Below are 27386 nucleotides of genomic sequence, written 5' to 3'. Positions count from 1 at the left end.
GTAAAAGGAGGAGAAAATAGTTACATCAGCTTTGCCTCCTGGGGGACTCTTCATTCAGCCATTTTGGGAGTCAGTTTTGTAGTCAAGGATCCCTTTTAAGTATTTTGGGTTTGGGAGTGTGAAAAGATGTTTTGTATAAGTGGTTTTTTTTTAATTGAGATGTAGCCATTGTTTGGCATAATAGACCACTTACATACATGTTAATAATGCTTGTTCTGAATTTTCTGAGACTTTAGAAGCAGTGGGTGGTCTTAAAATGAAATGGTTTAGAAATAATAGACAAGAAGAAAAGTCAGTAACTTGGATTAGTGTTCTCAAATTGGAGAATTTGCTTACCTCTGTGTGTGTGTATGTATATATGTGTGTATGTATGTATGTATGTGTATATATAGGTTGTTTCCTGCCCCTGCAGAATCTGTTGGTATTAGTGCAAAGATCATGAGACACTAAAATGCCAAGGGCGGAGTCAGATCCTGTAGGGTGATTGGCAGTGGTGTTTCGTCAGTTGCCAGCACATTCAGGAGGGAGCATGTTCACCAAGAACGTGGTATTTTTCTCATTGTTGTGACCAAATAATTGACAGGTACAACTTAAGGGAGGAAGGGTTTATTTTGGCTCATTATTTGAGAGGGTACAGTCTCATGGTAAGATAGGAATGGTACTCGGTTCCACCTGTGGCAGTGGGGCTTGTGATGTGGCCTACTCAGCTGGAATCTGATGTGACGCTTATATTCCCTCAACCCTACCTCTGTGGCCCTACTTTTACCAGCTGGACTCCATGTCCCGAAGGTTTTACAAACAATTGGGGACCAGGTGTACAAACACATGGGTCTGTGAGGGACCATTTTACATTCAAACCATAAGAAGACATAATCAACTAGGATCTTTCGCTGCCTATGGTTAATAGCCCTCTAGTTCTTTTCTTTTCGAAGAGATTTACCAAAGGAACACTTAACTTGTCTTTGAAAAATTTTGAGGTGTGAAAAATAGTGTCTGGTGACATGGTGGTTTTGATAATTTTCAAATCAAACATTTGTTTTTCTCTGCAGACTTTGAAGAGTGGAAGTGTTCAGGAGCAGTGGCTCACAGACTTGCACTACTGCTTCAATGTGTACATCACTGGCCATCCACAGGGACCCAGTGCGTTGAGTGCAGTGTATTGAAGAACCACCAGGGAACTTCCTAGCTGAAACTGTTATTCACATCCATCTTATATTGAAGAGAGACTGATGTAATAGATGTTTGTCATTAAAGATGAACTTTTAAAGAAGTTACATGTGAGCCATCCTTTATATTGAAATGGGGAGGGAAGCCTGGGGGTTCCTCCTGACGGCTGTGCTTGGACCGACACACGATGTGTGGCAGCTGAACATTTCATAGGAGCTAAATATTCATAACACAGAGATATTGTGGCACATCTATTCATCAACAGATTGGTTAAATCTTTATGAGCTTATCAAAGTAAACTTCATTCTTTGTGTTCATAATTTTTGAGTATTATAATTTGTTAAATAAGTTAATTAGGAAAGCATTTTTTGCCTCCTATTTGTTAGCATGGGAGGCTTGTTGTCACTAATTTTGCCTCTTTGAAAGAATCCATAATGACTGGATGTTTATTTAGGCCAAATATTCTTAGCTAGAATGTGTGTTGCTTTCCCTCTGAAAAGAAATGGCATTTTGAGAAGATTTTGCTTACTTCTGCAATTTGGTCAGCAACACAAGGGGAACGCTAAAGCCAGAGTTGGTACCCTGCTGTATGAGTGTAAACTCTGCCTGACTGATTCCTGGAAGCTGATATTTGCTGGTGCTACCCAGCAATGAAAATACTACTCAGCATATGGCTACAACCTATATGGCCTTCCAAGCCTAACATGGAGACTACTCAGTGGACAATTTCTAAATGCAAACACTGGATTATGAATGTGAACTAAAAATGAAAGCTGGAAAGGCTGGAGTGATGGTGGCAGTGTGCTAGCTAGCTGTCAGACTCTCCGCCCGGCAGCCCCTTTATCCTGTGCAGATGTATTAGTTTTATTCTCAATTATCCATTTTCATTGCCAGCTGTGCAGACTGAGTTAAAGGCACATGCAGCTGGGCAGCCCACACACAAGTCTTCTCTGGTCCTTTCAGTGCAGGCCAAAAAGAGTTGAGTAAGATAACAGAAAGGAAACAATTCAGACATTTTCTTGGAGTAGTTCACACATTTTCAGGGTACCAGGGCTTCAGGAATGGATACTAAAGCTTTCCAAAAATGTAGGGCAGTTCAGAGACTAGAACGCTGCACTGGTGCTGTTGATCCTCAGGTCGTCAAAGCTTTGGTTTGTTTTTTGATTGACCAGCTGTTTGCAGATTATAAGAAAAGTTTTTTGATCTTCTGCTGTTTTCAAGCTGTATACACTGCAAACCGCTCACTGTTAAAAACAAATAGATACCCAGGTTATTTTATTGGCAGGAAGAGTTCTTGTTAAGAAAAAGGGGTTTAGAGTCAAGCTGTCCCTGAAGCCAGGTAAGGTGATAAGCCAGCTGACTATAGATGTAGGGTGACTTTAACTTTCTAGACTCATTTTCCATCTTAATGATACAGGGTGGAGCTTCATGGAAGAAACTGGATAGAGAGGATTCTCACTGGACCCTAGGTCTTTACTCCTTTCTCTGTGGGGCTTTCACATATCACATATATGCTTACATACACACTTCTGAAGTCTTGTGCTGCATGAAGTGGAACAGTCTGTTCCAGAAAGTCACTTTGTCTGAAAACTAGATCTTGAAGGATGGCGGAATGATGAATTTTTTTTTTAATTTTTTTAATTTATTTATTTGAGAGCGACAGACACAGAGAGAAAGACAGATAGAGGGAGAGAGAGAGAATGGGCGCGCCAGGGCTTCCAGCCTCTGCAAACGAACTCCAGACGCGTGCGCCCCCTTGTGCATCTGGCTAACGTGGGACCTGGGGAACCAAGCCTCGAACTGGGGTCCATAGGCTTCACAGGCGAGCGCTTAACCGCTAAGCCATCTCTCCAGCCCAAATTTTTTAAAATGTTATATTTTTATTTATTTGATGTGGGCGGGGGGGTGTTGCAAGATAGATTGGGTGCACCAGGGCCTCTAGCCGCTGCAAACGAACTTCAGATGTATGTGCCACTTTATGCATCTGGTTAATGCGGGTCCTAGGGAATCAAATCTGGTCCTTTGGCCGCAAGTGCCTTTAACCAACAAGCCATCTAAGACTGAATCTCAGTATGTATGCAGCTCAGGCTCCCCTTAACTATCTTGAAGTAAGTTGACATCTGCATGCCCTAGTGAAGGGAGAGGTATGTCCTGGAGCAAACAGGCATTTCTTGGAACTGCATGAACCATCATTCTGTTCACTGGGATGGAGTTTTGAAAGGTCTTTGATTTTTTTTTTTAAATTATTTATTTATTTATTTGAGAGCGACAGACACAGAGAGAAAGACAGATAGAGGGAGAGAAAGAATGGGCGCGCCAGGGCTTCCAGCCTCTGCAAATGAACTCCAGACGCGTGCGCCCCCTTGTGCATCTGGCTAACGTGGGACCTGGGGAACCGAGCCTCGAACCGGGGTCCTTAGGCTTCACAGGCAAGCGCTTCACCACTAAGCCATCTCTCCAGCCCAGTCTTTGATTTTTAAGGAGATGGGCATAGGTGTGTACGTGTCAGTAAAAGGCCAAGTTGACATTGTGGGTAGTGTGTGCAGGAAGAAGAGTGCAGAAAGCAGTCTGTTGATCTGCATTGTGTGTGTGTAGAGCCCAAGGAGGCTGCACTTTGTAATATCCATCTTTGGGTTTTTTTTCAAGACTTTTTAAAAATTTATTTGAGAGAGAGAATATGAGCATACCAGGGCCTCTGGCCACTGTAAACTAACTCCAGATGTGCCACCATGTTGTGTATGTGGCTTACGTGGGACCTGGAGAATAGAACCTGGGTACGTGGGCTCCGCAGGCAAGTGCCTTAAGCGCTAAACCATCTCTCCAGACCTGTATAATTCACTATGTAGTCTCAGGCTGGCCTTGAACTCACAGGGATCCTCCTCCCTCTGCCTCTTGAGTGCTGGGATTAAAGGCGTGCGCCACCATGCCTGGCTCCAGTCTTCAGTTCTTTTTAAGTGTAAAGGAAAACGAAAGACTTAGGAGGGCATTGCCTCATGTTAGAGCACAATAGTCATCAGATATTTGTACATCTACAGTGTGCCAGACAATTTTCTAAAACTGAATAGAATGTGACAAAATGAGAAAATCTTTAGCCCCAATGAATTTTTAAAGTAAAAAAATGAACTAACAATTTTTATTCAAGGTGAAGTTGAAAGTTAATGCTTTTCTTTATGGTTCCATTTCTGAAACTTCTGTGTGAATCCAACTCATGGAAATTATTTCATTTATAGACATGACTTGTTTTTGAACCAACTAGTTATGAAACAGTTTCTGTTTAAGCTGCTAAATCGCAGCAGCTATCTTACCAGCTTTGTTAACTGGTTTATGCCTAATGTGGGTGGGGTCAGGCCTATGAAGCTGGTGTTTCCACAAGTTTTGAGACTGGCAAAAATTATATTTTGACCTTGTGTGATTTCAAGTCGAAGCCTGAAGCTGGCCATTGTCTGTACTCAGTCCTGAAAACCTTTGCATTGCTACACATACTCATTTTTAAGAACTTGGTAATTCTGGATTTCTTAAGCCACTAAATCTCATTATCTACTTTGTACTAATAATTATCTAAATGACACATCTCTGGTAGTTTTATCTGACAGCTATGGTCTACTATAAGGACAGCCTTTACACACAAAGTGAGCTTTGATTCCTTTGAAAGTTTCTAACTTGCCCACCCGTGACTCCTTGAGCAACCTGCCTTGTGTTACATGAGTTGCCCAGTTCTTTAATATTAAAGATTTGGCAGTAATTACTCTGCCCCCTTCAAGGTTTTCTCCCCATCAGAAACTAAATGAATGTTAAAGTTCATGCTGACAGTCATTGTTCACCTTCCCAGCTGCTCTCTCTGTTCCTGCAGCATGGCCATGTGCATCAGGGAGGGCTGTGGAGGGTGTTGCCATAGCCACCTGTGAGATATGCCGGACCTGGCATTAGCTGCTGACAGCACTGAACTTATCACCCACCCTTACCACTGGCATGAAGGAAGGGCCCTAAGTAAAATTCATATGTCTCGTGGCTGAAAAGAAGGTTCCCTGAGCTGCTCCTGTGTGTGCGGAAATGTACTCTGAAGCTTGGAGGGGACATTTTAATGTGATACTAAAGTGGGACAGTGATTCCAAGGCATTCCCTTGAGCAGGTATTTTGTATGTGAACAAGTGTAAAATGATCAATAATAGTTACCACATTTCTACTAGATAGAATGTTAGTGATAATGGCTTTTATTTGTGAAAATTGCTTGCCTCATAGAGACAGATGTTGTTTGCAGAAATAAACCCACAAGAGAGTAAATAAAAACCATGCACACTTGGAATCAAGTAACCAGGGAAACCCTGGACCCCTGTCTTCTACATTTGAAAATGAAATAAAAACAAACAAACAAAGCCTTCCCTGAGCTGGAGGAATGGCTTAGTGGTCAAGGCATTTGCCCGCAAAGCCAAAGGACCCAGGTTCGCTTCCTCAGGACCCACGTTAGCCAGATGCACAAGGGAGCACATGCTATCTAGAGTTTGTTTGCAGTGGCTGGAGGCCCTGGCATGTCCATTCTCTTTCCCTCTTTCTCTGTCAAATAAATAAGTTAAAATATTTAAAAGGGAAAAAAGAGGCTTCCCACATTCTCTCCCCCACTTGGTTTGCCAGTGAAGTTGCTGCCTTACCTGAGTTGAGACTTAGTGCCGGAGGGGCTTTTGAAGATCTTAAGGGGTGACTTACTTTCCTTTCTTGAGAACAACCTGAAATTAACAAATAAATCACCATTCTGACCAGTAACAGCTATGGTGTGAACAAGTTCTGTACTCATTCTTGAGTTGACTGCCAAGGTAAATTAAGCATGGTGCAAGTTGAAGCTGAATACTGCATATGCCTTAAGTGCCCAGAAATGCTTCAGATTGTGGAAGGGATATAGATATATCTATGTATACTTGCACAGACCTTAATGGTTGAGCATTCATAATCAAAAAATTCAGGGCTGGAGAGAGAGATGTCTTAGTGATTAAGACATTTGCATGCCAAGCCAAAGGATCCCAGTTCAATTCCCCAGGACCCACGTGAGCCAGATGCACAAGGGGGCGCATACATCTGGAGTTCGTTTGCAGTGGCTGAAGGGCCTGGCATGCCCATTCTCTACCTCTCTGCTCTGTATCAAATAAATAGGTAAATAATAATATATATATATTTAAATGCAAGTTAAAAAATCCAGAAGCTGAAATGCTTCTCGATTAGTGATATGTCACATTAGGTATGTCCAAGTCATTAGGTTGTGTTGCCTGAGTTGCATGGGGACCTGGATATTTTTCTTTTGGGGAGCTAATGAGACTTGTTCTCTGCTGAGATTGTGCAAAGCTGAAAACATTTTGGTTTACAGGAAGTTATTTGCCAAACAAGCATTTCCTGTAGTTACTGGGTCATGGACATTTGTATCAATACCACCTTGTACCACCTTGATAGGAGTGGTCAAAGTGACACAGACAGGGTCTGAGTCTAGAGTTGTCCAAATAGGTAATGTAAGGGGAGGGCTCAAGTAGAGGACCGGGAGGTTTACATGGTGGAACATTCTCTCCTGGAGCCCAGTGGGGAGAGGCTTTATTCTAGGAAGTCCTCTAGGCTTAGATGCTAGACTGCCTCAGGGAAAGCAATTGTGACTGCCTATTGCTGGAAGGGAGATACTAAATTTGAGTGCTGAAGTTCTCTAGATGCTTAGAAATAAGTTTTTTGTTTTTCTTAACTCTGGATGGAGTGTTGCCCAGTGTAATTAAGTCCTGTTCAGATTCTGACTGGCACTTGCAGGGGATGCCTGCTGCAAACGACGTAGTGCACAGAACACTTACCGTAGATCAGCCTGAGCACTGAGTGCCGGGTGGGCTTTGTGCTTGAGATGCCTTTGGGCGGACTCTTGGGCACCCGGGTTACCGAGATGGCCTTTGTTGATTTGAGTTCCAGTTCCCTTCTCCAAACCTGGAGAAGCAAGGCCATGCACTTGCAGTTCCTTCTGAGAACATCTCCAGCGTCAGGCTGCTTCATTTGCAAAAGGTGAGACAGGTGCTTTCTAAGCTGGTAGCTGGTGGGGTCAGAGGAAAGAACAGGCCTTAAGATCTCAGAACTGGGAAGTCTAAATTTTTGTCAAGTTCATATAAACTGTAGGAATTAACACTTGCTAAACTCCTGGGAGGTTTGTGCAAGCTTCCATTCCATATTTTTTGCATCTGGATAGCTTGGGAATTGAGCCTGGGCCAGCAGGCTTTGCAAATGGGTACCTTTTACCATTTAGCCACCTTCCCAGCTCCAGTTTTAATTTTTAAAATCTTACTTGGTGATTAATATAACATTTAAGACATTTTTTCTCATCTCTGCCTGTTTTCCAGCTCTTTCCATCCTCCATGTGTCCATACAAAGCCTGAATTTACTGAGCACTTGGATTGAGCCCATCCCTAACCCATCTCTCCTTGCTCCTTAGGTTCACTGTCAGACGCACTGTTTTATGACAACATGTTGGACTCCTGCAGTTAAATAAAATTATAAAAATAGAACAGTCAATAAATGCATTTTTTTTCCATCACCAGGTGTAGCATTCCAATGTGTGGCACCCAGAGGCCCCACCTCAGAGTTACACAGTGGTACAGCCCAGGGAGGCCTATGTAACCACCTGCCCAGATGAGCACACACTGAGCCCACTGTTCTTGGGAATGGCTGCAGTTCATTTGCTGCTCTGGACACTTATTGACAGGACCTATCAGCGCCCCACTCTTCAAAAGAGGAGAGAACAGACGGTCTGAGGGGAGACCTTTAGGCTAGGGAGCAGCTGTGGGGCCTGACCAGGGGCCTTGCTGGCTTGCTTGGATCCTGATTTCGGCCAAGATGCTTAACAGAAAGTTCCTCTGGATGCTGGCCAGTGCTTGTCCTGGCATGACTTCCCAAGTGGGTCCCAGTGGTCATTTCTGTGGCTTTGCATGGGTGGGTGGGTGAGGGTGACTGTCTTGCCTCTAAGCCACGCTGGCACCACCTAGTTCTGCAATGTCAGTAAGTTGGTCAATCTCCTTGTGCCTCAGTTTGGTCATCTGTGGGATGAGTTAAGGACAGACCTGCCTCACAGGGCTTTGAACAATCAGTGTAATAAATGCTAACTACTAGTATTGACAGTGAGCGTGAGGAAGGCCTCCCTGTTCTGGGGCCGAGCACCACCCAGGCTGCCTGCCTGTCTCTAGCCTAGTCGGGAGCAGGAGATTCTCAAAAGCACAACAAACTTGTTGGGTGTGTGCCAGACAGTTCAAAGAGCTTGTCCAAGAACACAGGACTCCAGATCCCTGTCATGACAGCCTCCTTGGTGTGACTGGGGACTATATGTGCTTGAACAGATGGGAGCGCACAGGGACATTATTCAAAGGCTGGATGAGCACAAACCAGTCTTTAGTGCAATGCTTCCAGATGTCTCTGTGGCCCCGCCTATGCCAGAAGTTGCCCAGACATGTGGCTCACCTGGACTTCCCATGATCCACTACCATATTCCCATCCATGTCCCTCTCCTGAGAAATGGAGGCAGTCATATGACCCTCTTAAGGCCCATTGGTCCAGACTTTCCCTGGGTGCTGTTACCTAGGAAATGCTTTGATTGCGCTGAGCCCCAGTGGGGACTACCGCGTGGAGATTAAGATAAGAGAAAAGCTATCCTCAGACTCTTCCCCACCACATAGGTAGTGGTTTCCGCCATGCTAGGATAGTCTCTACTCCCAAGTAACAGTTCCTCACCCATATTTTGAGCAAGGTCGCTGCTTAAACAGGTTTATGTATTTCAGTCACTCCATCCGTTATATGCAAACATGGCTTAGTCATTTGGAGTACGGCTAATTTCTAAGTTAGAAACACACAAAGAAGAATCCCTGCCTTGTGTATAGTGCTTTAGAATGTAAGAAAGCACATATTTTCACCCCAGCACCCTGTTGTGTCAATAGGATGGGTATTCCTACTAAACCCTGTTTCACAGATGAGGAAATGGTCAGTCAGGTGACTGTCAGAGCTGCACAGGAAACGGGCTACACTGCCATCACATCTTTCTGGGCACAAACATCTACATATCTTAAATGATGTAAAGCACTGGGCAGGAGAGACTGAATTTCATTGGTAGGCCTTGTCCTGCCACCAAATGGAACTCAGTGGGCCCATCAGGATCATGGCAGACTCCTACCTTCGCCAGGCTCGCTGGATGACTGTGGCTGCCTTGTTCTTCTGGCGAAACAGCTCTTTTCTGCTTCGTTCCCTCTGGATAATCTGCAGGCGCAGCTCTACAGGGAGAAGGTCAATGTTCATGCTGTGCCCAGGCAGCGGGCCATGAGCTGAGTAGGTCTCTGGAGATTCTTGAATGTCTTCACACGGCTTCTTGGGTCCTGCCCTCAACTCCATGGTACTTGGTGGCAAATCTGAGTGGATTCCTCCTACGAACTTGTTCTGGGTCACCTTGGTTCGTGGTGTGGGATGGTGGAGGGGACTCTGCCCAGCACAGGCCACCTGCCCCCTGGCACTGCCAGGCCGGCTGGACCCCGCTGGGGAGCCCCTGCCTCTGAGCTCTTGGAGGCGTCTTCCCTGCGGCGCACCTCTGACCTTGGTTGCTGTGTCCTCCCGCCTGCTGGGCTTCTTGGGGCTGTCCTGTTGCGGAGGGCTTACAGCTGCGTGGCTGTGGTCTCCGCCTCTGCGCACATTCCGTGCTGCCACACGGGAAGAGGGCTGCCTGACCTTGCCTCTCCTCTCCTCACCGCGCAGGCTGCCAGCCACCTCACCTTGGCCGTTCCCTGCACAGGATGCTTGCCTGCGCCCGTCTCCTCCGCTGCCTGGGTGGGGCCTGATGCGTACACTGGCAGGGGGGCCTTTGCAGCATTCTCTGGGCATTTCTTGGGGAGACAAAAAAAAAAAAAGCAGGAGGATAGTAATTGTCCCAAACTTTCAGGCTTGCGTAATTCTGCTCAGGTGTTCAATAAGAGATCCAGACTTGTCACTGTGACAGTGGCAATATGACCAGGAAAAAACAAACTTCCCTTTTTAGAAATCTAGTATCTGAGAGTTGGGTTACCTGAAACCCATCACTTTACCAGTACTGAGAGATATCTACTAAAATCTCATGAACATCTTTTCCTCTTACTTTGTTTAATGTGTGTATGTATACGTGTATTTTTATGTGTGTGTGGGGGGGGCAGGGTTGTATGTGGAGACCAGGTGACCTCAGGTGCGCTTCCTCAGGCATAGTTCACATTTTTTAAATTAATTATTTATTTGCAAGGAGAGAGAGAGAGAGAGAGAGAGAGAATGACAGAGGAACATGTCAGGGCTTCTAGCCACTGCAAACGAATTCCAGATGCATACACCCACTTTGTGCATCTGGCTTTATGTGGGTACTGGGGTGGTTAGGCTTCACAGGCAAACATGTTAACTAACCTCTGAGCCATGTCTCCAGCCCACAGTTCATATTTTTTTAATTTTTTACTTTAATTTTTTAGGCAGGTTCTCACTGTAGCCCTGGCTGACCTAAAATACACTTTGTAGCCCAGGCTGGCATGGAATTAACTCATGTTGATCCTCAGCCTCCAGTGTGCTGGGATTAAAAGTGTCACTGGCCATGCCTGACTTCCTTTTTTGAGACAGGGTTTCTGCTCGGCCTGGAGCTCACCGATTAGGCCAAGAATGGCTGTCCTATGAGTCCCAGGGATCCTCCTGTCTTTGCCTTCCCAGCACTGAAATTACAAGTATGTACCTCTACATCCACCTTTTTGTTTTTTGGTTGTTTGTTTGTTTTTTAGTTTTTTGAGGTAGGGTCTCACTCTAGCACAGGCTGATCTGGAATTCATTATGTATCCTCAGGGGGCCTTGAACTCACAACAATCCTCCTACCTCCTGAGTGCTGGAATTAAAGGTATGTGCTACCACGCTCAGCTTAATTTTTTTTTTACACGAGTTCTGGGAATTGAACTCAGGTCCTCACATTTGTGAGGCGAGCACCTTACTGATTAGACTGTCTCCCTAGCCCCGTGGACATCCTTTTAAAAGAACTTTTTATCCGTGTTTAAAAAAACACACATAGACTGGAGGCTGCAAAGAAAGAAAATTGAAATTCTTAGCAGCAGTGTGTGAGTTATCAGCCACTGTCTAGGCAAGCAGTAGTTGTAGAGTAGTTAAGGGAACGATCTTATTAAACACCTGACTGTTTTAACATCCAGAAAAGAACAAAACCCAAGGTCTTGCAGACAGAATGTTAACTACAGTGGATATGCTGCTGGAAGCCGGGACTCAAAGGGACATACCTTTGGGAAGTGACAATCCACGGCAAGTGTGCTTGGCAGCACCAGGAAATGACAAGGAATTGTGTCTCAGCCTAGACTATGGATGGGAGTGAGATTCATGTGAATTTGAAATGAAATTCACTTCATGTGGGTTTGGAATTTATTCTTAATTCATAGGAGAATTTATTAATTAATAAAAAAAAACTGGTCTCAAGACAGGGTATCCCAGGATGTTTCATAGATGCAAACACAATACTGCTTTAGTATAATATGCCCTCAATGCAGGCTATGCAGAGGGTCTTCTGAACATGATTTCACAGCCTAGACTTATAAAATGCATGAAGGCATAGTCTGCCACAAGCAGTAATCAATGACATATAGCAGGATGAGATTTCCTGGATCTTTAGTAAACACACACAAATATTCCTTAAATAAGAAAAAGGAAAACATGAGGAAAAGGATATATATGTTTGAAAAGCAACTAAGTATAACATAAAATGAAAACCTTAGTCTCAATGTGAAAAGCCTGAAGGAGCTTCTGCAATGGCAGAATTGAGACATGGTCTCTGGTGAGGACAAAAGAAACATTGAACAAAACATCACAGTCTGTAGGAAGGTACTGAAGAGCTAGTAAAGCACAGAAGAAAAAGAACCAAGACCCAAGAGGGTCTGATAAGCACACTGATGAACATGACCTTTGGGGTCACATGTCCTCAAGTTTGGGGGTCACATCTTGCAGCCCAGAGCCTGCTAAGACACTTCCTGTGGATGGGACCCTGGACAGCTATGCCACAGGAGATGGCAAATCATCAGTGAAGTGATGGTGGCAGGGACTGAAACCAGCCTTGCAGCCCCTCAGTTTTGGGGACTGGATCAAGGTGATCTTGAGTTGTTAGTGCTCCCAACTGTCTGATGTGCTCATCTGGTTTTTTGAGGTAGGGTTTCACTGTAGTTAGGGTGACCTGGAATTCACTATGGAGTCTTGGGAGGCCTTGAAATCATGGTGAACCTCCTGCCTCTGCCTCCCGAGTGCTGGGGTTAAAGGCATGCGCCACCACTCCCGGCTCAGATGCTGCTCATCTTTAATCATCCAAGGCTCATATTATCACTGCTGCAGGAACTGGGTGAGCAGTGTGTGACTAGGGGAGAAAACTCCTGGAAGCTTATTCCTCGGTTTATTTCCCTTTGCTGATCTGGCTTTTGTCTTTTTTTTTTTTTTTTTTTTTTTTTACAATAAGAGATTGTTGTGAGTACAACTCTGCTGACTCTGGGGAGTCCTCCCAGCAATCCAGCAAGCCTAGAGTGGTCTTAGGTACTCCTAACACTAGATGAACTGCAAATTGGGTAAGTCCCAAAGACAAGAGATACAAACTTTTGGTAATGCAAGAATCTTGAAAACAGAGAGAAATGACATGATACCCAGGAAGACCGATGTGAACGTCAATGATCTCATTGAAAACATGGAAGCCAGAGGAAGTGGCATAATAATATGTTACAAGTGCTGAAAGGACAGAACTGTCAACCCTGAATTCTAGGTCTGGCTTAAGAACTAGTCAGGAATGAAACAAACCAACAAAAATACTCCAAAAAGGAAAATTCAAATATGTTGGTAGAACTTTCCTTAAAGATTAGCTAAAGAAAGCTGTTCATTCACAAAGGAAATGGTGAAGGAGTATCAGGAAGAAAGAAGAAACAACAGATGAACGGAAACATGGGTCTATAAAAAACACCGTCCTTTCCCCCATGAGCTTTATAAATTATATTTAATGACTGAAATGAAACTTCTGACAGTAGCTGACCCTCAGCAATATTTAAAAGTGGGGTAGCTACCTAAAGAGAAGTGATGCTTCCATACTCAGTGGTAAATGTTTGTACTAGTAGATCCAGACAAGTCACATATGTCTGTTGTAATTCCTGAACGTCACTATCTAATTACATTCAGAAACATGACAAATCAATCAATATGGGAACTTAAAAATATTATACTAAACCACAGGAAGGCAAGAAAAGAGAAACAGAAGACTGAGAACCAGAGAAGACCAATACACAAATCAAGATGGCAGACTTTAGGCTAACAGTCAGTAACTGCCTTAAACACACCAATCAAAAGAGCCCTGTGGTCCACGCTTGGCACCAGAGAGCCAAGTCTACATACCTACCATTTGTCTTTCTCGGGTTGGTTTTTGGCAGATCTGAGGACCCAATCTGCTCCTTCTGGGGCTTCCTGCCAGGAAGCACATCTGGAGAGCATCCGCCGCGTCCTGGCTCGGGTGCCTGGACCATGTGATCCTCAGGCGGCTGCTTACCAAGGGCTCCATCCTGCTTGACAGGCTCACTCTGGGAGCTGGGCAGACAAGGAGGGGCTTGGGCTCTGTGGGGATCTGGGGTCAGCCATCCCCTCTGCTGTTCAGCTTCCTTTCGCTTGTTTTCTTCCTCCCGCTTTCTGGAAGAAAGTCAAAGAGGAAGAAGAACAAGTTACAAGAGTCTCACCTGCTCACGAGTCTCCAGGGGAGCTGACATGTTGAAAGGAGCTACTACACCATGGGACAGATCTGAAAATACACATTTTCCAAGGCAATCTTTGTCTTTACCTCCTTTCCACCAGGACTTATAGCTCAAAGGGTTACAGAACCAAAGAGAATCACATCAGTCCCTGCTACCTGACCATGTGAGACAGCACTGCCGAGGCTGCGGGAGCTGTACACACGCTTGCTGTCTGCAGCCGTGTGAAGCACCACCTCTCTTCTTCCTCCTGTTCCACAGAGCACAGAACACCACTGATAACTATGGTCACAGAGGTAGCCTTGAAGACCATCACAAATGTGAATGAGTACGAAGACATTACTTGGGGAGCACCTCACAACTGATTATGCACCCATGGGTTGCAGGAGTGCCACTGAGAACTGTGCCAAGGAGTCAAGAGCACCCCCACTGCAAGCAAAAGCCCTGCACAAGCAGATGGCTCCGCTGCAGCCCGTGAGTAGCCACAGTGCAGAAGAGGCTGGGCAGGAGAGGCCAGGTCTAGAGACTAGCAGCAGGGAGAGGCAGATGGGTACAGAATCTCCCAGAAAACTGGTTCAGGCAAGAATAGGGGAGGGGCCTGAGACTGGTGAAACACAGTTAAGGACAGATGTAGAGATTTAGAGGAAAAGCAGAATCGAAAAATTAACACTTTCTGAGTCTGTCCTCTACTGGACACTGAAGGCACAGGATGAGGACTGCAGAGTCCACTTCAAGGATCCCTCTACCTGAAAATGGCAGCTAGAACAGAACCCTAACCTATCACAGAAGCAAGACTGTGCTGGAATGCCTGCACAGAAGCAGCAGTGAATTGTCCTGAGGGACCCGGTATCCTAGCAGTTAGTCCTTAAAGAAGTGTACGTGTCTGCCAGGCAGGAGGGTAGGAAGGAGGAGCCTGGGATGAGGGAGAAAGGAGCCTGGCTTGCTGTTCTGATCCCTGGCTAGGGCTTTTGATGCCCATCAGCCGCCCATGTGCATCTGCTTCCTAGATGAGTCAGTTTGGGGTTCAGAGGGAAAACCTGGCTACCATTTCCTTTACAAGGGGAGAGACTGGAGTCTGGTAGACAGCTTAGTCAGTAAAACACATGCCATGTAAGCTCGAAGACCTGAGTTCAATGCCCAGAATCTATGTGATGAAAAGCCAGGCATGGCAGCATGAATCTATAACCTCACTGCTAGGGAGGCAGAGACGGGGATCCCTGAGACTTGTTAGCTAGCCAGTCTAGCTTAACTGGTGAAGCTCTGGGCCAAAGAGAGACCTTGTCTCAGAAAAGTCAGATTGAGGCATGCCTAAGGAATAACAATTGAGGTCATCCTCTGGCTTCCACACACATACTAATACACAAAGATTATAAGGAAGTTAGGGCGTGGTGGAAAGAACGCTGTTCTGGGAAATTAAGAAGTTTCCAGTCCTGCTTCTGCCAGTGACTACCAAACGAACACAGGTGAACTGCTCTCTTGGCAGAGACCGGGTCTAATGTTCACATCAGAACTCAGAATACTGACCTAGTTTAGGGGTTTGTTTTGAAGTTGACAGATTTTCCATGCTTTGAGGTGTCTGTAAATGAGATAGAAGGTTGTGTTATCACAATGGTGGGCAGAAAAATCCACTTCAAGAGGGACTTTTTCTTGGGATGAACACTATCAGCTTCAGAGCTGGAGGAAGGCCCTAGGTGAGGGTCACCTGTGAGGCTCCTTTCTTCCAAGCTAGTTGGACAGATGCCCCCATCAGTGGCTGGCATAACCACAGTGTCCACAAAGAGTGACCAGGCTTGGAAGAGTCCGCTTTTCAGAAGACAGTGGAAGCATCTGAGGGCCCTAACAGCAAGGCAGGGAGTGGGAAAGCTGCCCTACAGGTGTAGCACAGAGGAATAGCCACTTTAGGAATGTCCAGCCCTGTACATAGACACATGAATGTGGTTGTCTGGATTGGCATCTCTGTGGATCTCAATATCAGTAAGGGGGTCTGAAGTGACAAAGCGGACCTTTTTTTTTTTTTTTTTAGCAATGATTGTTTTATTTTACAAAACTAAGCAGCCCTCTTTCTTAATTCCAGGAGGCCAGTACGTAGTCACCACAGACATGGATAAGTCTCTAACAGCAGTCACATGACAAGTGGATGCAGCCTTTTTGTCATGATGAGGTTGTTCAGAAAGGAATGAAACTGTCTTCTGGAGATTTCTCTGGAGAATGGGGTGAATGGTACACCCTTTTCATTTCTGTAGAACTAAGTGAGCAGAACTAAGAGAAATAATGTAGTCATAAAAACATAATTTGGAGCTGGAGAGATGGCTTAGCGGGTGCTAGCCTGTGAAACCTAAGGACCTAGGTTCAATTCCCCAGAATCCATGTAAGCCATATGCACAAGGTGGTGCATGCATCTGAGTTCATTTGCAGTAGCTACTGGCCTTGGTGCATCCATTCTCCCTCTCTCCCTACCTGCCCCTCCCTCCTTCTAATAAGTAAATAAAAAAAAATAGGGATAGGGCTGGGGAAATGGCTTAGCAGTTAAGGTGTTTGCCTTTGAAGCCTAAGGACCCAGGTTCAATTCCCCAGGACCCACGTAAGCCAGATGCACAAGGGGGTGCATGCATCTGGAGTTTGTTTGTAGTGGCTGGAGGCCCTGGAGTGCTCATTCTCTCTTTCTCTTTGCCTCTTCTTCTCTCTCTCTAATAAAAAAAACTTAAAAACACATGCCGGGCATGGTGGTGCATGCCTTTAATCCCAGCATTCGGGAGGCAGAGGTAGGAGGATTGCTGTGAGTTCGAGGCCACCCTGAGACCTACCTGAAAAACCAAAAAAAAAAAAAAATTAAAAACACATAAGGATAAGTTTACCCTTAAGTTCATTAACATAAAAATTTTGGAGAAACAGATGCATTCTGCAATAAAACTTCCAGGTGGCCAAATTATTGGGCTAGAACTCATGCTCTTTCCAGCATCCTTCAGATATGGCAGGTCTAAGACTTCTACGCAGCTGGGGTCATCCTTTCCGTCTTCTAGTCTAGCACAGGGTAAGCCTCATTGCTCTTTGCAGTCATATATTTCTAGGTGGTAAATTGCTCCTGACCAATATGTAGGAAGCTGGAAAACCAAATTTGTAAACACACAAGTGCTGGAGTGCATTGCAAGGATAAGTGGTACATCAACATGCATGCTGCCTTCTAGAGGACAGCAAGTTGAGGTGGAATACTTACAGAGACTCACACTGTGAAGACAATAATGTCTAAGTGTCTTGTCTGTGATGGTTAATGTAGCTGGCCAAGCTGACTGACTGAGAATTGCCCAGGGGACCAGTGAACTGTGGGGCTGTCAATGATGTCAGAGGTGACTGGATCCTGAGGGCTTTGACCTGATGAAAAGGATTATTCCCTTGGTGGACTTGACTGCATTATTTTGAGGTGGTAAAAAGTGGAGAAGGGAGGGACCTATTTGGAGGAAACAGATCACTGAGGGTGGACTCTTGGAGCTATAACTCGCCCTGGCCTCTTTCTGAATTCCCTTTCCCTGTTTCCTGGCCACCATAATGGGAACTGCTCTGCTCTGGCAGGCCTTCCCCACCCCTACCCCTAGGATGGTCTGATACCTCTGAAAACATGAGCTAAATCTTTCCCCTTTCAACTTGTTTATATCAGGCAGTTTGATCAGAGCAATGCAAAAGTCAACAATACAGTCTAACACTTCTATTTAACAGATGGGGAAACTAAGGCCTAGAGTGATAGATGACTTCTATGAGGTCTTAGAACCATTGTAGGGGCAGTTACTAAACATTATTCATTGAATTCTTACCATATGCCAAATGCTGTGAGACTCTGGAGACAGAAGGCACATCGCACAAGCCCTGCTTTAAGTGACTGACAGCCAGACTATAGTCAGGGAGAGGTAGGTGTGATGAAGGCTGAAACCCGGTGCCTACAGAGACACGGGGTGAGTCACTAATTAAGACCGAAAAGAATTCTGCATGAAGAATGTCAAAATGAGAGGAGTGAAATAGAGAAGGTTATTCTAGGCAGAGGGAAGAGCATTAGCACCCTAGCTCTCATCCAGGCTTTGACTCAGAAGGACCTCAGAGGCCACTGCCTCACAGAATTTAAAAAATTCCTTATATAATATACTGTGGACATGATAATTCAGCCTCTGCTGCAGCATTTCCAGCGAGAGGAAGCTGATTACCTTAAGAGGCAGAAAAGGTTTAGCTGTAACCTTTTCAGTTGCTGATGCATGGTGTCTGGAGGTCTGTCAGATTTTTATCTCTTCATTGTGGCTGAATAACAGGAAGAGTAATATTTGGTCTTTAACTTTCTCTTAAGGGAATAAGAAAATGTTGTGAGTCTAGGACCTTTGGCTTATAGAACGTTAGAGCTGGAAGGACCTCAGAAATCATTCAGTCCAGTTTTATTTTAAATCTTACTGTGACTCATGGACCCCCTTAGTGAATGAGGGAAAAAAATATAGCTCCTCTCTCCCACATAGGAAGCAGTGCATAAAGTTTCAGGGTATTCAGAGAATCCTGAAGCCCATCTGGATTAAGGAACCTTCCTTTCATTTTATTGATGGGAAAAAGAACTCTGAGTAGGAGGGTGGTATAGAGGAGAACCTTCGAAGTCACTCCCCATGGATCCAAAAGCTGTGTGAGAAAGGGTGAGACCCATGCATCAGCCCTGAAGAGAGGTGGTCAAGGGAGCAGGCTACAGTAGGATCAATTATAAAATCAAAAGGATTGCTGTGCTAGGAATAGGAGAACCATGAGTACTTTCTTTAACTATAGAAAAGTTGGCTTATGGAAGAAGTTTTGGACTTTTGTCTTTGGCTTCAAAGGATACTTTCCTGAGAAAGGGTGTAAAAGAACTTCTACTAGACCAAACCTAACAATAGAATGTAGTATCGTGAGAGGGAAAGAATTCTTGGTCACTTGATTTTTTGAGAACACACGACCATTTCTTATAGAAGGTACTTAAGTACTCATCATAACCATAAATATGGCTCTGCTGAAGTATACATTTCACTCTTCTTTGGCAGGTAAATTATAGAAATGTTCATTTGGCAACAACATAGGTAGTGCCCTGTGAGTTATAAAGTGCTTTTAAATGGATTATAGACATTTCTTAAATAGGACTTTCTGAAATACTTGTCTTAGAAAATATGTCTGTAACTTTGCTCTTTCTTGGTAGCTATCATAAATTACAGATCACTTTCAAGTTTAATAAGTTCCTTTCACAACTCACTTTAAAGGAGGTGATTTTCGGCATACTAACAAGATTAAATGGGAAATTGTACATGGGGATAACATGAGAAACCTTAAAAATGCAGGAAAAACATTGTGGGTTTTGTTTCTTAAAGCAAAATCTAAGAAAATTAAACACTGACTCAGGTGTTAAGAAGTAAACTTTGGGAATTATATTAAATCAGTTTCTCCTCAATTTAAACATTTCATTTGGGAGGGTATACATAACAAAGACTACAGGTAGGGATGACTGAACAGCTATAATCTTAAGGAGAATGACTGCAATGTAGAAAAAGATAGAAGAGGCTACTTGAAGTTTTTCCAGTTTGTTAAGTTTATAATATTATCAAAAGTAAGCTTAGCCACCATTTCAAAGAATTGACAAATTAACGACAGAAACTAAAAGTTACCACCAATAAGGAACTATCTTCCATTCTAGAGGACTTCATTGGGATTAACAACCAAATGTGGGGGTGGGGCGGGGGTGGGCCATTTCCTCAGTTCTCTTGTTTTCAGCCCTGTGGACTAGGATAAGCAGAAGAATTCCATGTAAGAAAAGAAAAAATATAAGATCTGTGTTGTTTAAGGACATTAATATTTTAAACCCTGTTCTTTGAACAGGAGAGCTCACAGGTCAATTGTTAGTTCTTAACTCTAAATTGACTTAATATTTTCTTGAAAACTGTGGTTCTGGGCATAAAACTTCTGAGCAGTGCCTCAGGCAAACAACAAGAAGAAGAGGTTGCCCATTGCTACTGATACCATCTGGGCAATTTCCACAGATATGTCAACTGCCCAGAAATCAACTGGTCTACCAGCAAGCCCCAGCTGTTCTCCAGTCTCTGCCCAACGTAAGATGTGGGTTATAGGCTTATGTGGTCACACTCAGCTGCTTATGTGGATGCTTGGGCATGAACTCAGGGTAGTCAGGCCCTTATGCTTGTGTGGCAAGTGCTTGTACCCACTTAGCCATTTTCTCAACACCCAAATAATTAATTTTTAAAAATTACAAAACAGGATTCTCAGGCATTCAACCGGAGTTTATGGAAATATCAAGAGAAGAAAATGCAACAGCCCCTTCTCATCTGTGGTTTGGCTCTCTGCAGTTTCAGTTACTCATTGTGAATCTGGGACAAAAATATTAAACAGAAAATTCCAGAAATAAACAATTCCAAAATTTTAAATTATGTGCCATTCTGAGTAGCATGATGAAATCCTCTGCTATCCTCTGACCAGGACATGAATCACCCCATAGTCTCAATGTAGCCCATACGTCACTTAGTAGCCTTCTTGTAGGGACTGCTGTGGTCGCAAGGTTCTGTGTTCATGTAACTTTTATGTTACTTAATAATGGCCCTAAAGCCCAAGGAGAATGATACTAGTGATTCAGACATGTGAAAGAGATATTTTATAATGTTCTCTTTAAGAGGAAAAGTAAAAATACAATTAGTTATTCTAAAAAGAGAAAGAGACAAAATTCATGTAACTTTTATTATTCTATGCTATTAGGATTGTTCTATTCTTTTATTGTTTTTCATCTCTTACTGTACCTAATTAATGAAATAAACTTGATCATGGGCATATATAAATAGGAAAATACCTAGTATATCCAGATACTCTCCAACTGAGGAAGGTGTTACACTCTAGAATGCCTACCTAGCTAACTTAAACATGTCCTAAGTTGAAAACAAACTGAATATACCTTGGAACACTATAGCTTAGCAACAAAGGGCCCTGCAGAGCATCACTTCTCTCACCCATCAGTGTGGCAGAGTCAGAGCTATGGCTTGCTGCTGCTGCCCAGAACTAGGAGACTCATCCTGGAAAAGATAGAACTCCAAATCTGATGTACAGTTTCTACTGAATTCATTATCATCTTAAGGTTCAAAATTGTTTGTTGAACTATCACAGTTCAGCGACCATCTGTAAAGGGTTTGATGCTTTTCAAGTTTTCCGGCATCTACTGGGGGTCTTGCAAGCATCCCCCATGAAGAAGGAAGAGTACAGTACAATATCCCATCCATTGTAGAGAGAACATCCACTCTCAACTGAGGAGACTGTCATATCTACTACTTCCTTCCAGCAGTTACACATGTGCAGAGAAGAAGACTAAACCAAAAGGATGTGTAGATGCTTCAGGTTAATAGTGGATTCTTTGGCAAAAGTGAAGATAGCCTCATTAGCAAGAGAGAAAATGCAACAGGGAGTGTTGATGCATATCTGTAATCCTAGCTCTCAGGGAAGGATGAGCAAGGATTGGACCGGGAATTCCAGGTCAGTCTAGACGAGACAGAAAGAGACCCTTACAGAAAGAGAGAGGGAGAGAGAAAGAGAGGGAGAGAGAAAGAGGGAGGGAGAAAAGGAGAGGAGAAGAGGGGGAGGGGAGGAGAAGAGAAAGGAGGAGAGAAGAAAACAGGATGTAATCTGCTTCAGTAGTTCAGTAACAGAAAATGATGTACTTCTCTCACTCTTACCTACTGAGGACAGGCATTATGAGACATTAGCATTCTAGAGTACATGGTAGCATTTAACTGCTCACCAAATGATATATCTTTCCTGATTAGTATTTTTAGGTTATTAAAATATTACCAGCCGGGCGTGGTGGCACATGCCTTTAATCTCAGAACTCGGGAGCCAGAGGTAGGAGGATCGCCAAGAGTTTGAGGCCACCCTTGAGACTACATAGTGAATTCCAGGTTAGCCTGAGCCAGAGTGAGACCCTACCTCAAAAAAACAAAACAAAAGCCATTACCAGTTTTTGTTTGTTTATTCTGGGGATGAATCTCACTCTAGCACAAAATGAACTAGAACTCACTTGGTATCTTGGTGATCTTCCTACCTCAGCTTCCAGAGTTCTGGGATTAAAGGTGTGCATCACCATGCCTGGCTCAATGCTATTATTATTTTGTTTTGTTTTTTAAAAATTTTTAAAGATTTATTTTTATTTATTTACTACAGACAGAGAGGAAGAGAGAGAGAGAGAGAGAGAGAGAGAGAGAGAGAGAGAGAGGGACAGAAAGCAAGCGAGAGAGAGAGAAAGAGAGACAGAGCGAATGGGCACGCCAAGGCCTCTAGCACTGCAAACAAACTCCAGAGGAATGTGCCACTATGTGTATCTGGCTTATGTGGGACCTGGAGAATTGAACCTGGGTCTTTAGGCTTTGCACACATGTGCTTTAACTGTTAAGCCATCTCTCCAGCCCTAAAAAATATTTTAAAGATAAAAATAAAATATAAAAATAAATAAATTAATTAAAAAATAAAATATTTTTTAGGGGTGAAGAGATGGCTTAGTGGTTAAGCACTTGCCTGTGAAGCCTAACAACCCTGATTCAAGGCTCGATTCCCCAGGACCCGCCTTAGCCAGATGCACAAGGAGGTGCACGCGTCTGGAGTTTGTTTGTAGTGGCTGGAGGCCCTGGCATGCCCATTCTCTCTCTCTCTCCCTATCTGCCTCTTTCTGTCTGTTGCTTTTAAATAAGTAAATAAAAGTAAATGAAAAAAATTAAAAAATATTTTATTTTTATTTATTTATGACAGAGAGGAAGAGAGAAAATGAGAATGGGCACACCAGGGCCTGGCTTACATGGTTCCTGGGGAATCACACCTGGGTCTTTAAGATTCACAGCCAAACACCTTAACCATTAAGCAATCCACCCAGCCCTATTTTTAATGGTTCTTTATTACACTTATGCTTGCTCACTGTGGGCAAGATGTAGACAAGTTCAAGAATTGAGGACTCAAGAGTTGGAAATACTCAAGATAAGAAAATACTTGGCATCTACAGCTTCCTCATCAGAGGTTTTTGGCACTTCCATTTGCTAGTGCTTCTAAGATTTAAAATACTATCTAACAATGAGAAGGTAAATCTTTATCAGTTATTTATGAGGAGCACTATGAGTAGTGGACTCAAATAGTTTTTTTGCATCATTGTTCCCAAACTATGAAGTTCTTGAAGTAAGGTCTTTGCTTTTAGTGACCATTTCCCCCTGGGCTCTAGCGAAGACTACCGCACATACAGTAAGCAATCAATCAGGATTTCTTGAACAAAGAACTTCATAGCTGGTCGTCCGTATTCATAGGTTCACCCTCATACAACCAATGACAGATCAAAAATATTCAGAAAAATAACTGCATCTGTGCTGAACATGTATAGATATGTAACCTGTCACTATTCTTTGACAATGCTATGTAACAACTCTTTACATAGCATCCATGTTGAATGAGGCATCATAAGTAATCTAGAGATAGTTTAATGTATACGGGAGGATATGTGAGGGTCATAGGCAAATACTGATATTTCATACACGGGTTCTAAGCCTCCTTGGATTTTGTTATTGGCAGGGAGTCCTGCATTTCATGCCCCTGCCCTACACACAGAGGAGCAAGTGCACTTTAGGTTAGGGAACCTACACACAGAGGAGCAAGTGCACTTTAGGTTAGGGAATGGGTTGAGGATAGGCAGTTAATGTACATTTGGTTGCCTTCGTCAAATAAAAATTAGACCTAGCGTAGTAAAAGTTGAGTAGACATTTACTCCAGCTTCGTGTTCCAGAAAGGCAAGAAGGATTCTTTCTTTGCAGTTACTCGGAGCACCCTAGCTCCGGTGGGTGGCAGTGGTTTGCCCCTGGGCTGGGGCCTCAGACACCAACAAGAACAGCCTGAGCGGAGGTTGCGTCTTCCTTTTGCTTGCGGCCTTGGTCCTCTGAAGAAGCGGCAGGCGAGGAGAGCACTGATCAAGAGAAGCAGATTCGCTCCCACCTGCTCGGCCCTTCCCCCATTCCCGCCCTCCAGCACCTCCTCGCAGTGAGAGCAATCCCCCGGCCTCACACTCACTTGGCCGCAGCGTCTTTCCTCAGCTGTTCGTGCTTCATGAGCAGGTTCTTCCGGTCTCGGAAGGCTTTCCTGACCTTGTACCCTTTGTAGACAGCTTGGATTTTGAAGGCAGCAATGTCTTGTATGGCTGCGATGGACAGGGCACCGTGCTCCAGCATGAACTGGATCACCTCGTGGCGCTCGCCGAGCAGAGCGTAATCCAGGGGTGTGTACCTGGGCCAGGAGGAGGAACAGCTGTGGTCAGTGGCATGTACTTCATGGCGCAGGTAAACTGGCAGCACTATCATGCCGCAGAAGGAAACGCCATTCGGACACGCCTGTTCCCCCGGCAAACCCACGCAGTCCCCTCTTCGCCGCGGGGTACCAATCAAGACCGCTGCAGGTCAGGCCTTTGTGCTGCTAACCTGTCGATGCCTCAGTTTTGCGAATCGGCTCACAAACTAGAGGCCACTGGGAATGCTTGATTATCTCCCCCTTTCCAGAAGTAATTCCTCATTCCTGTCTGAGAAAGAACTACAAATTATATTCTGTGACAGTCATACATTTGCACCCATGATTAGTGATAATTAGCTTATTAAATAAAAAATATACCCCAAATGGAGAGATTTGAAGTCACTGTAGAAAAAACATGGAATACTCAATAGTGTTGGTAAAACCATCTGGGAAAGAGACTTTTATCTCACATCTTACACCAAAATTAATTCTGGATGAGCAAAGATCTACATATGAAAGAAGAAGGCTGGGAGGTCTTTCAGGGGATAAAGTGCTTGTGTCACACACACTGGACCTGAGTTTGGAGCCCTCAATCCACTGTTGCTATAATCCAGTAACTACACAGCAGGCCTACAAGAAGGGAGGCAGGGACAGGAGAACTGCTCAGAAGCTTCCAAGCCAGTTAGTCTGGTGAACTCAGCAGTGAAAAGCTAGAGAGCCTGCCTCAAACAAGGCAGAAGGCAAGACTGCTGACCCAAGTTGTCCTTGGACCTCTATGTGCTGTTGACACATGCCTGAACTCTCACACACATGAACACACACACACACACACACACACACACACACACACACAGAAACAAGAAGATACAAGAGAAAACTAAAAAAAAAATTAAAATGAGAAGTAGGAAAAAGTGATACAAACTTTAAAAATCATAAAAGGGGCTGGAGGGATGGGTTTGTGGTTAAGGCGTTTGCCTGCAAAGCCAAAGGACCCAGGTTCGATTCTCCAGGACCCACGTTAGCCAGATGCAAAAGGGGGCACATACGTCTGAAGTACGTTTGCAGTGGCTGGAGGCCCTAGTGTGCCCATTCTGTCTCTTTCTCCCTCTTTCTCTGTCAAATAAATAAATTAAATAAATCATAAAAGTGATAAATGTAGCTACATAAAAATAAAATTCTTTAGGGTAAAAACCCTTTTTTAAATTTAAAGATCTATTTATTTATTTATTAGAGACAGAGGGAGGGAGAGAGAGAATGGGTGCGCTAGGGCCTCTAGCCACTGAGAACAACTTCAGATGCATGTACCACCATGTGCATCTGGCTTACATGGGACCTGGAGAATCAAACCTGTGTCCTTAGGCTTTGCAGGCATGTGCCTTAACCACTAAGCCATCTTTCTCCAGCCCCAAAACCACTTTTAAAATGAATATTTTATCAAAATATTTCAAGAATTGAAGTAAAATAGAATCTCGGTGATGGCAATGATGATTCACTTCTTTAAAGAACTGACTTAATGTTTCTAAGTCAGTTTTTCTCATCTGTCAAACAAGTTAATATGGAAAGGATGGAATGACAGGTGTAAAGAGGATTGCACTGAGTCTGGCACAAAGGAGCAGTCAGTACATGCCAGCTACTGCTGTTACTAGTGTTGGCCGAACAATGTGGCAGGGTTGTCAAGCCACTGCTGGGCCTATGCATTATTTCCACAAGACCACTTGGGATCCGTAACTATGACTGCACCTTAAACTGAGTCACCTGGGAAGCAGGATGTGACAGTGCAGTCCAGGTTTGATTCCCCAGGACCCATGTAAGCCCAATGCACAAGGTAGTGCATGTGTCTGGAGTTGTTTGCAGTGGCTAGAGGCCCTATTGTGCCCATTTTCTCTTTTCCTCTCTCTATTTGCCTCTTTCTCAAAAAATAAATAAATAAAATACTAAAAAAAAAACCCAACAAAGTGTTAGGAGGAAATTACCAGATGACGTAAGAGGTGGAAGAAGTGATGATTATAGGGATACATGATTAGACTCAGAAAATTACACAGAGATTACCAAGAAAGATGTCTCTGCAAACCTTACCTAGTAGTCACAGGCACAAAAGGAAGGTTTTCAGAATAGGAGTGATTATGTGGAATTTTTTTGAGCCCCAAATGATGAAATTAAAGAGCTGCCACTCAAGAATGCTTTGATTTGCTACCCCTGTTCAGGGATTAAAGGGCCATTGACTGCACAATCATTGAAACACAATAGTAAACTAAATTGGCCTATGGAGGTCATGTCATTAAATGCAACATCTTTGTTTTATAAATGAATAAATTCAGTAGAGTTAAGTAACTTGCTGACAACTGTGTAACTTATTTGTACAGAATATACACTACAACTAATGTCAAATGATTCCCAGCAAACTACCATACAGGAAAAACTAACAATGTCACATCCAACTATTGAGTATAGGTTTCTCACAGAGTGGAGGTTGGGTCTTCCTTCTGGAAGCAGCCTTGGTCCTCTGAAGAAGCTGGCAGGTGAGGATAGCACTGACCAAAAGAGAATCAGATTCCCTCCCAGTTGCCCTGTCCTTCCCCCACTCCTGTCCACTCCTCTGCTGTGAGAGCAATGAAATCACATGAGATCAGTTCTTTCTTTCTTTCTTTCTTTCTTTCTTTCTTTTTTTCAAGGTAGGGTCTCATTCTGGTCCAGGGTGACCTGGAATTCACTATGGAGTCTCAGAGTGGCCTTGAACTCACGGCGATCCTCCTACCTCTGCCTCCCGAGTGCTGGGATTAAAGGGGTGCACCACCATGCCCGGTGAGATCAGTTCTTATATTGCTTTTTCAAAGAGTGGAGCATTTTCAAACATCAATGTGCAAAACACATGTATTTGGTAAGCTTAATGGTTTTTCTATGATTAGTAATATGTAATATTTTCACATAGGATATAAGTATTACCAAAATCTGACTAAGAAAACATAAGGCCCAAACTATATGATTATTTACAAATATATAACGAAAGAACATAACATACTGTGCAATATGCCCTGAAGGATGCAGGATGAGCCAAGTACTGTAATGTTTGCCTGAAATACCACACCTGAGAGAGGCAGGAAGATTTGTAAGTCTGAGACCAGTCAGGGCTATCTAGCAGGAGTCTCAAAAAAAAAAAAAAAAAAAAAAAAGACATTA

The 27386-nt window shown here is 43.8% G+C and overlaps 2 protein-coding genes across 5 annotated transcripts in view; one reads left to right on the top strand and one right to left on the bottom strand.

The window, feature by feature from the left end:
* Positions 1–1270, top strand: part of Tex10 (testis expressed 10) — a 133739-nt gene extending 132469 nt beyond the window's left edge. For both annotated transcript variants that reach the window (XM_045157862.1, XM_045157863.1), the window contains exon 15: positions 1050–1270. In XM_045157862.1, coding sequence (XP_045013797.1) covers positions 1050–1163 — 114 coding nt within the window. In that variant the 3' untranslated portion in view covers positions 1164–1270. The remainder of the gene's footprint in view (positions 1–1049) is intronic.
* Invs (inversin) overlaps positions 591–27386 on the bottom strand; it is a 165961-nt gene continuing 139165 nt past the window's right edge. For all 3 annotated transcript variants that reach the window (XM_004656962.2, XM_045157860.1, XM_045157861.1), the window contains 6 exons: positions 23997–24209; positions 13577–13860; positions 9335–10034; positions 6984–7213; positions 5814–5888; positions 591–2411 (listed from right to left, as the gene is read on the bottom strand). In XM_004656962.2, the coding sequence (XP_004657019.2) occupies positions 2308–2411; positions 5814–5888; positions 6984–7213; positions 9335–10034; positions 13577–13860; positions 23997–24209 (1606 nt within the window). In that variant the 3' untranslated portion in view covers positions 591–2307. The remainder of the gene's footprint in view (positions 2412–5813; positions 5889–6983; positions 7214–9334; positions 10035–13576; positions 13861–23996; positions 24210–27386) is intronic.

The sequence above is a fragment of the Jaculus jaculus genome, chromosome 1 (genome assembly GCF_020740685.1).
Source record: "Jaculus jaculus isolate mJacJac1 chromosome 1, mJacJac1.mat.Y.cur, whole genome shotgun sequence".
NCBI lineage: Eukaryota > Metazoa > Chordata > Mammalia > Rodentia > Dipodidae > Jaculus > Jaculus jaculus.
Note: the sequence above shows the minus strand (reverse complement) of the source record. Positions and strands in the feature narration are given on the sequence as shown.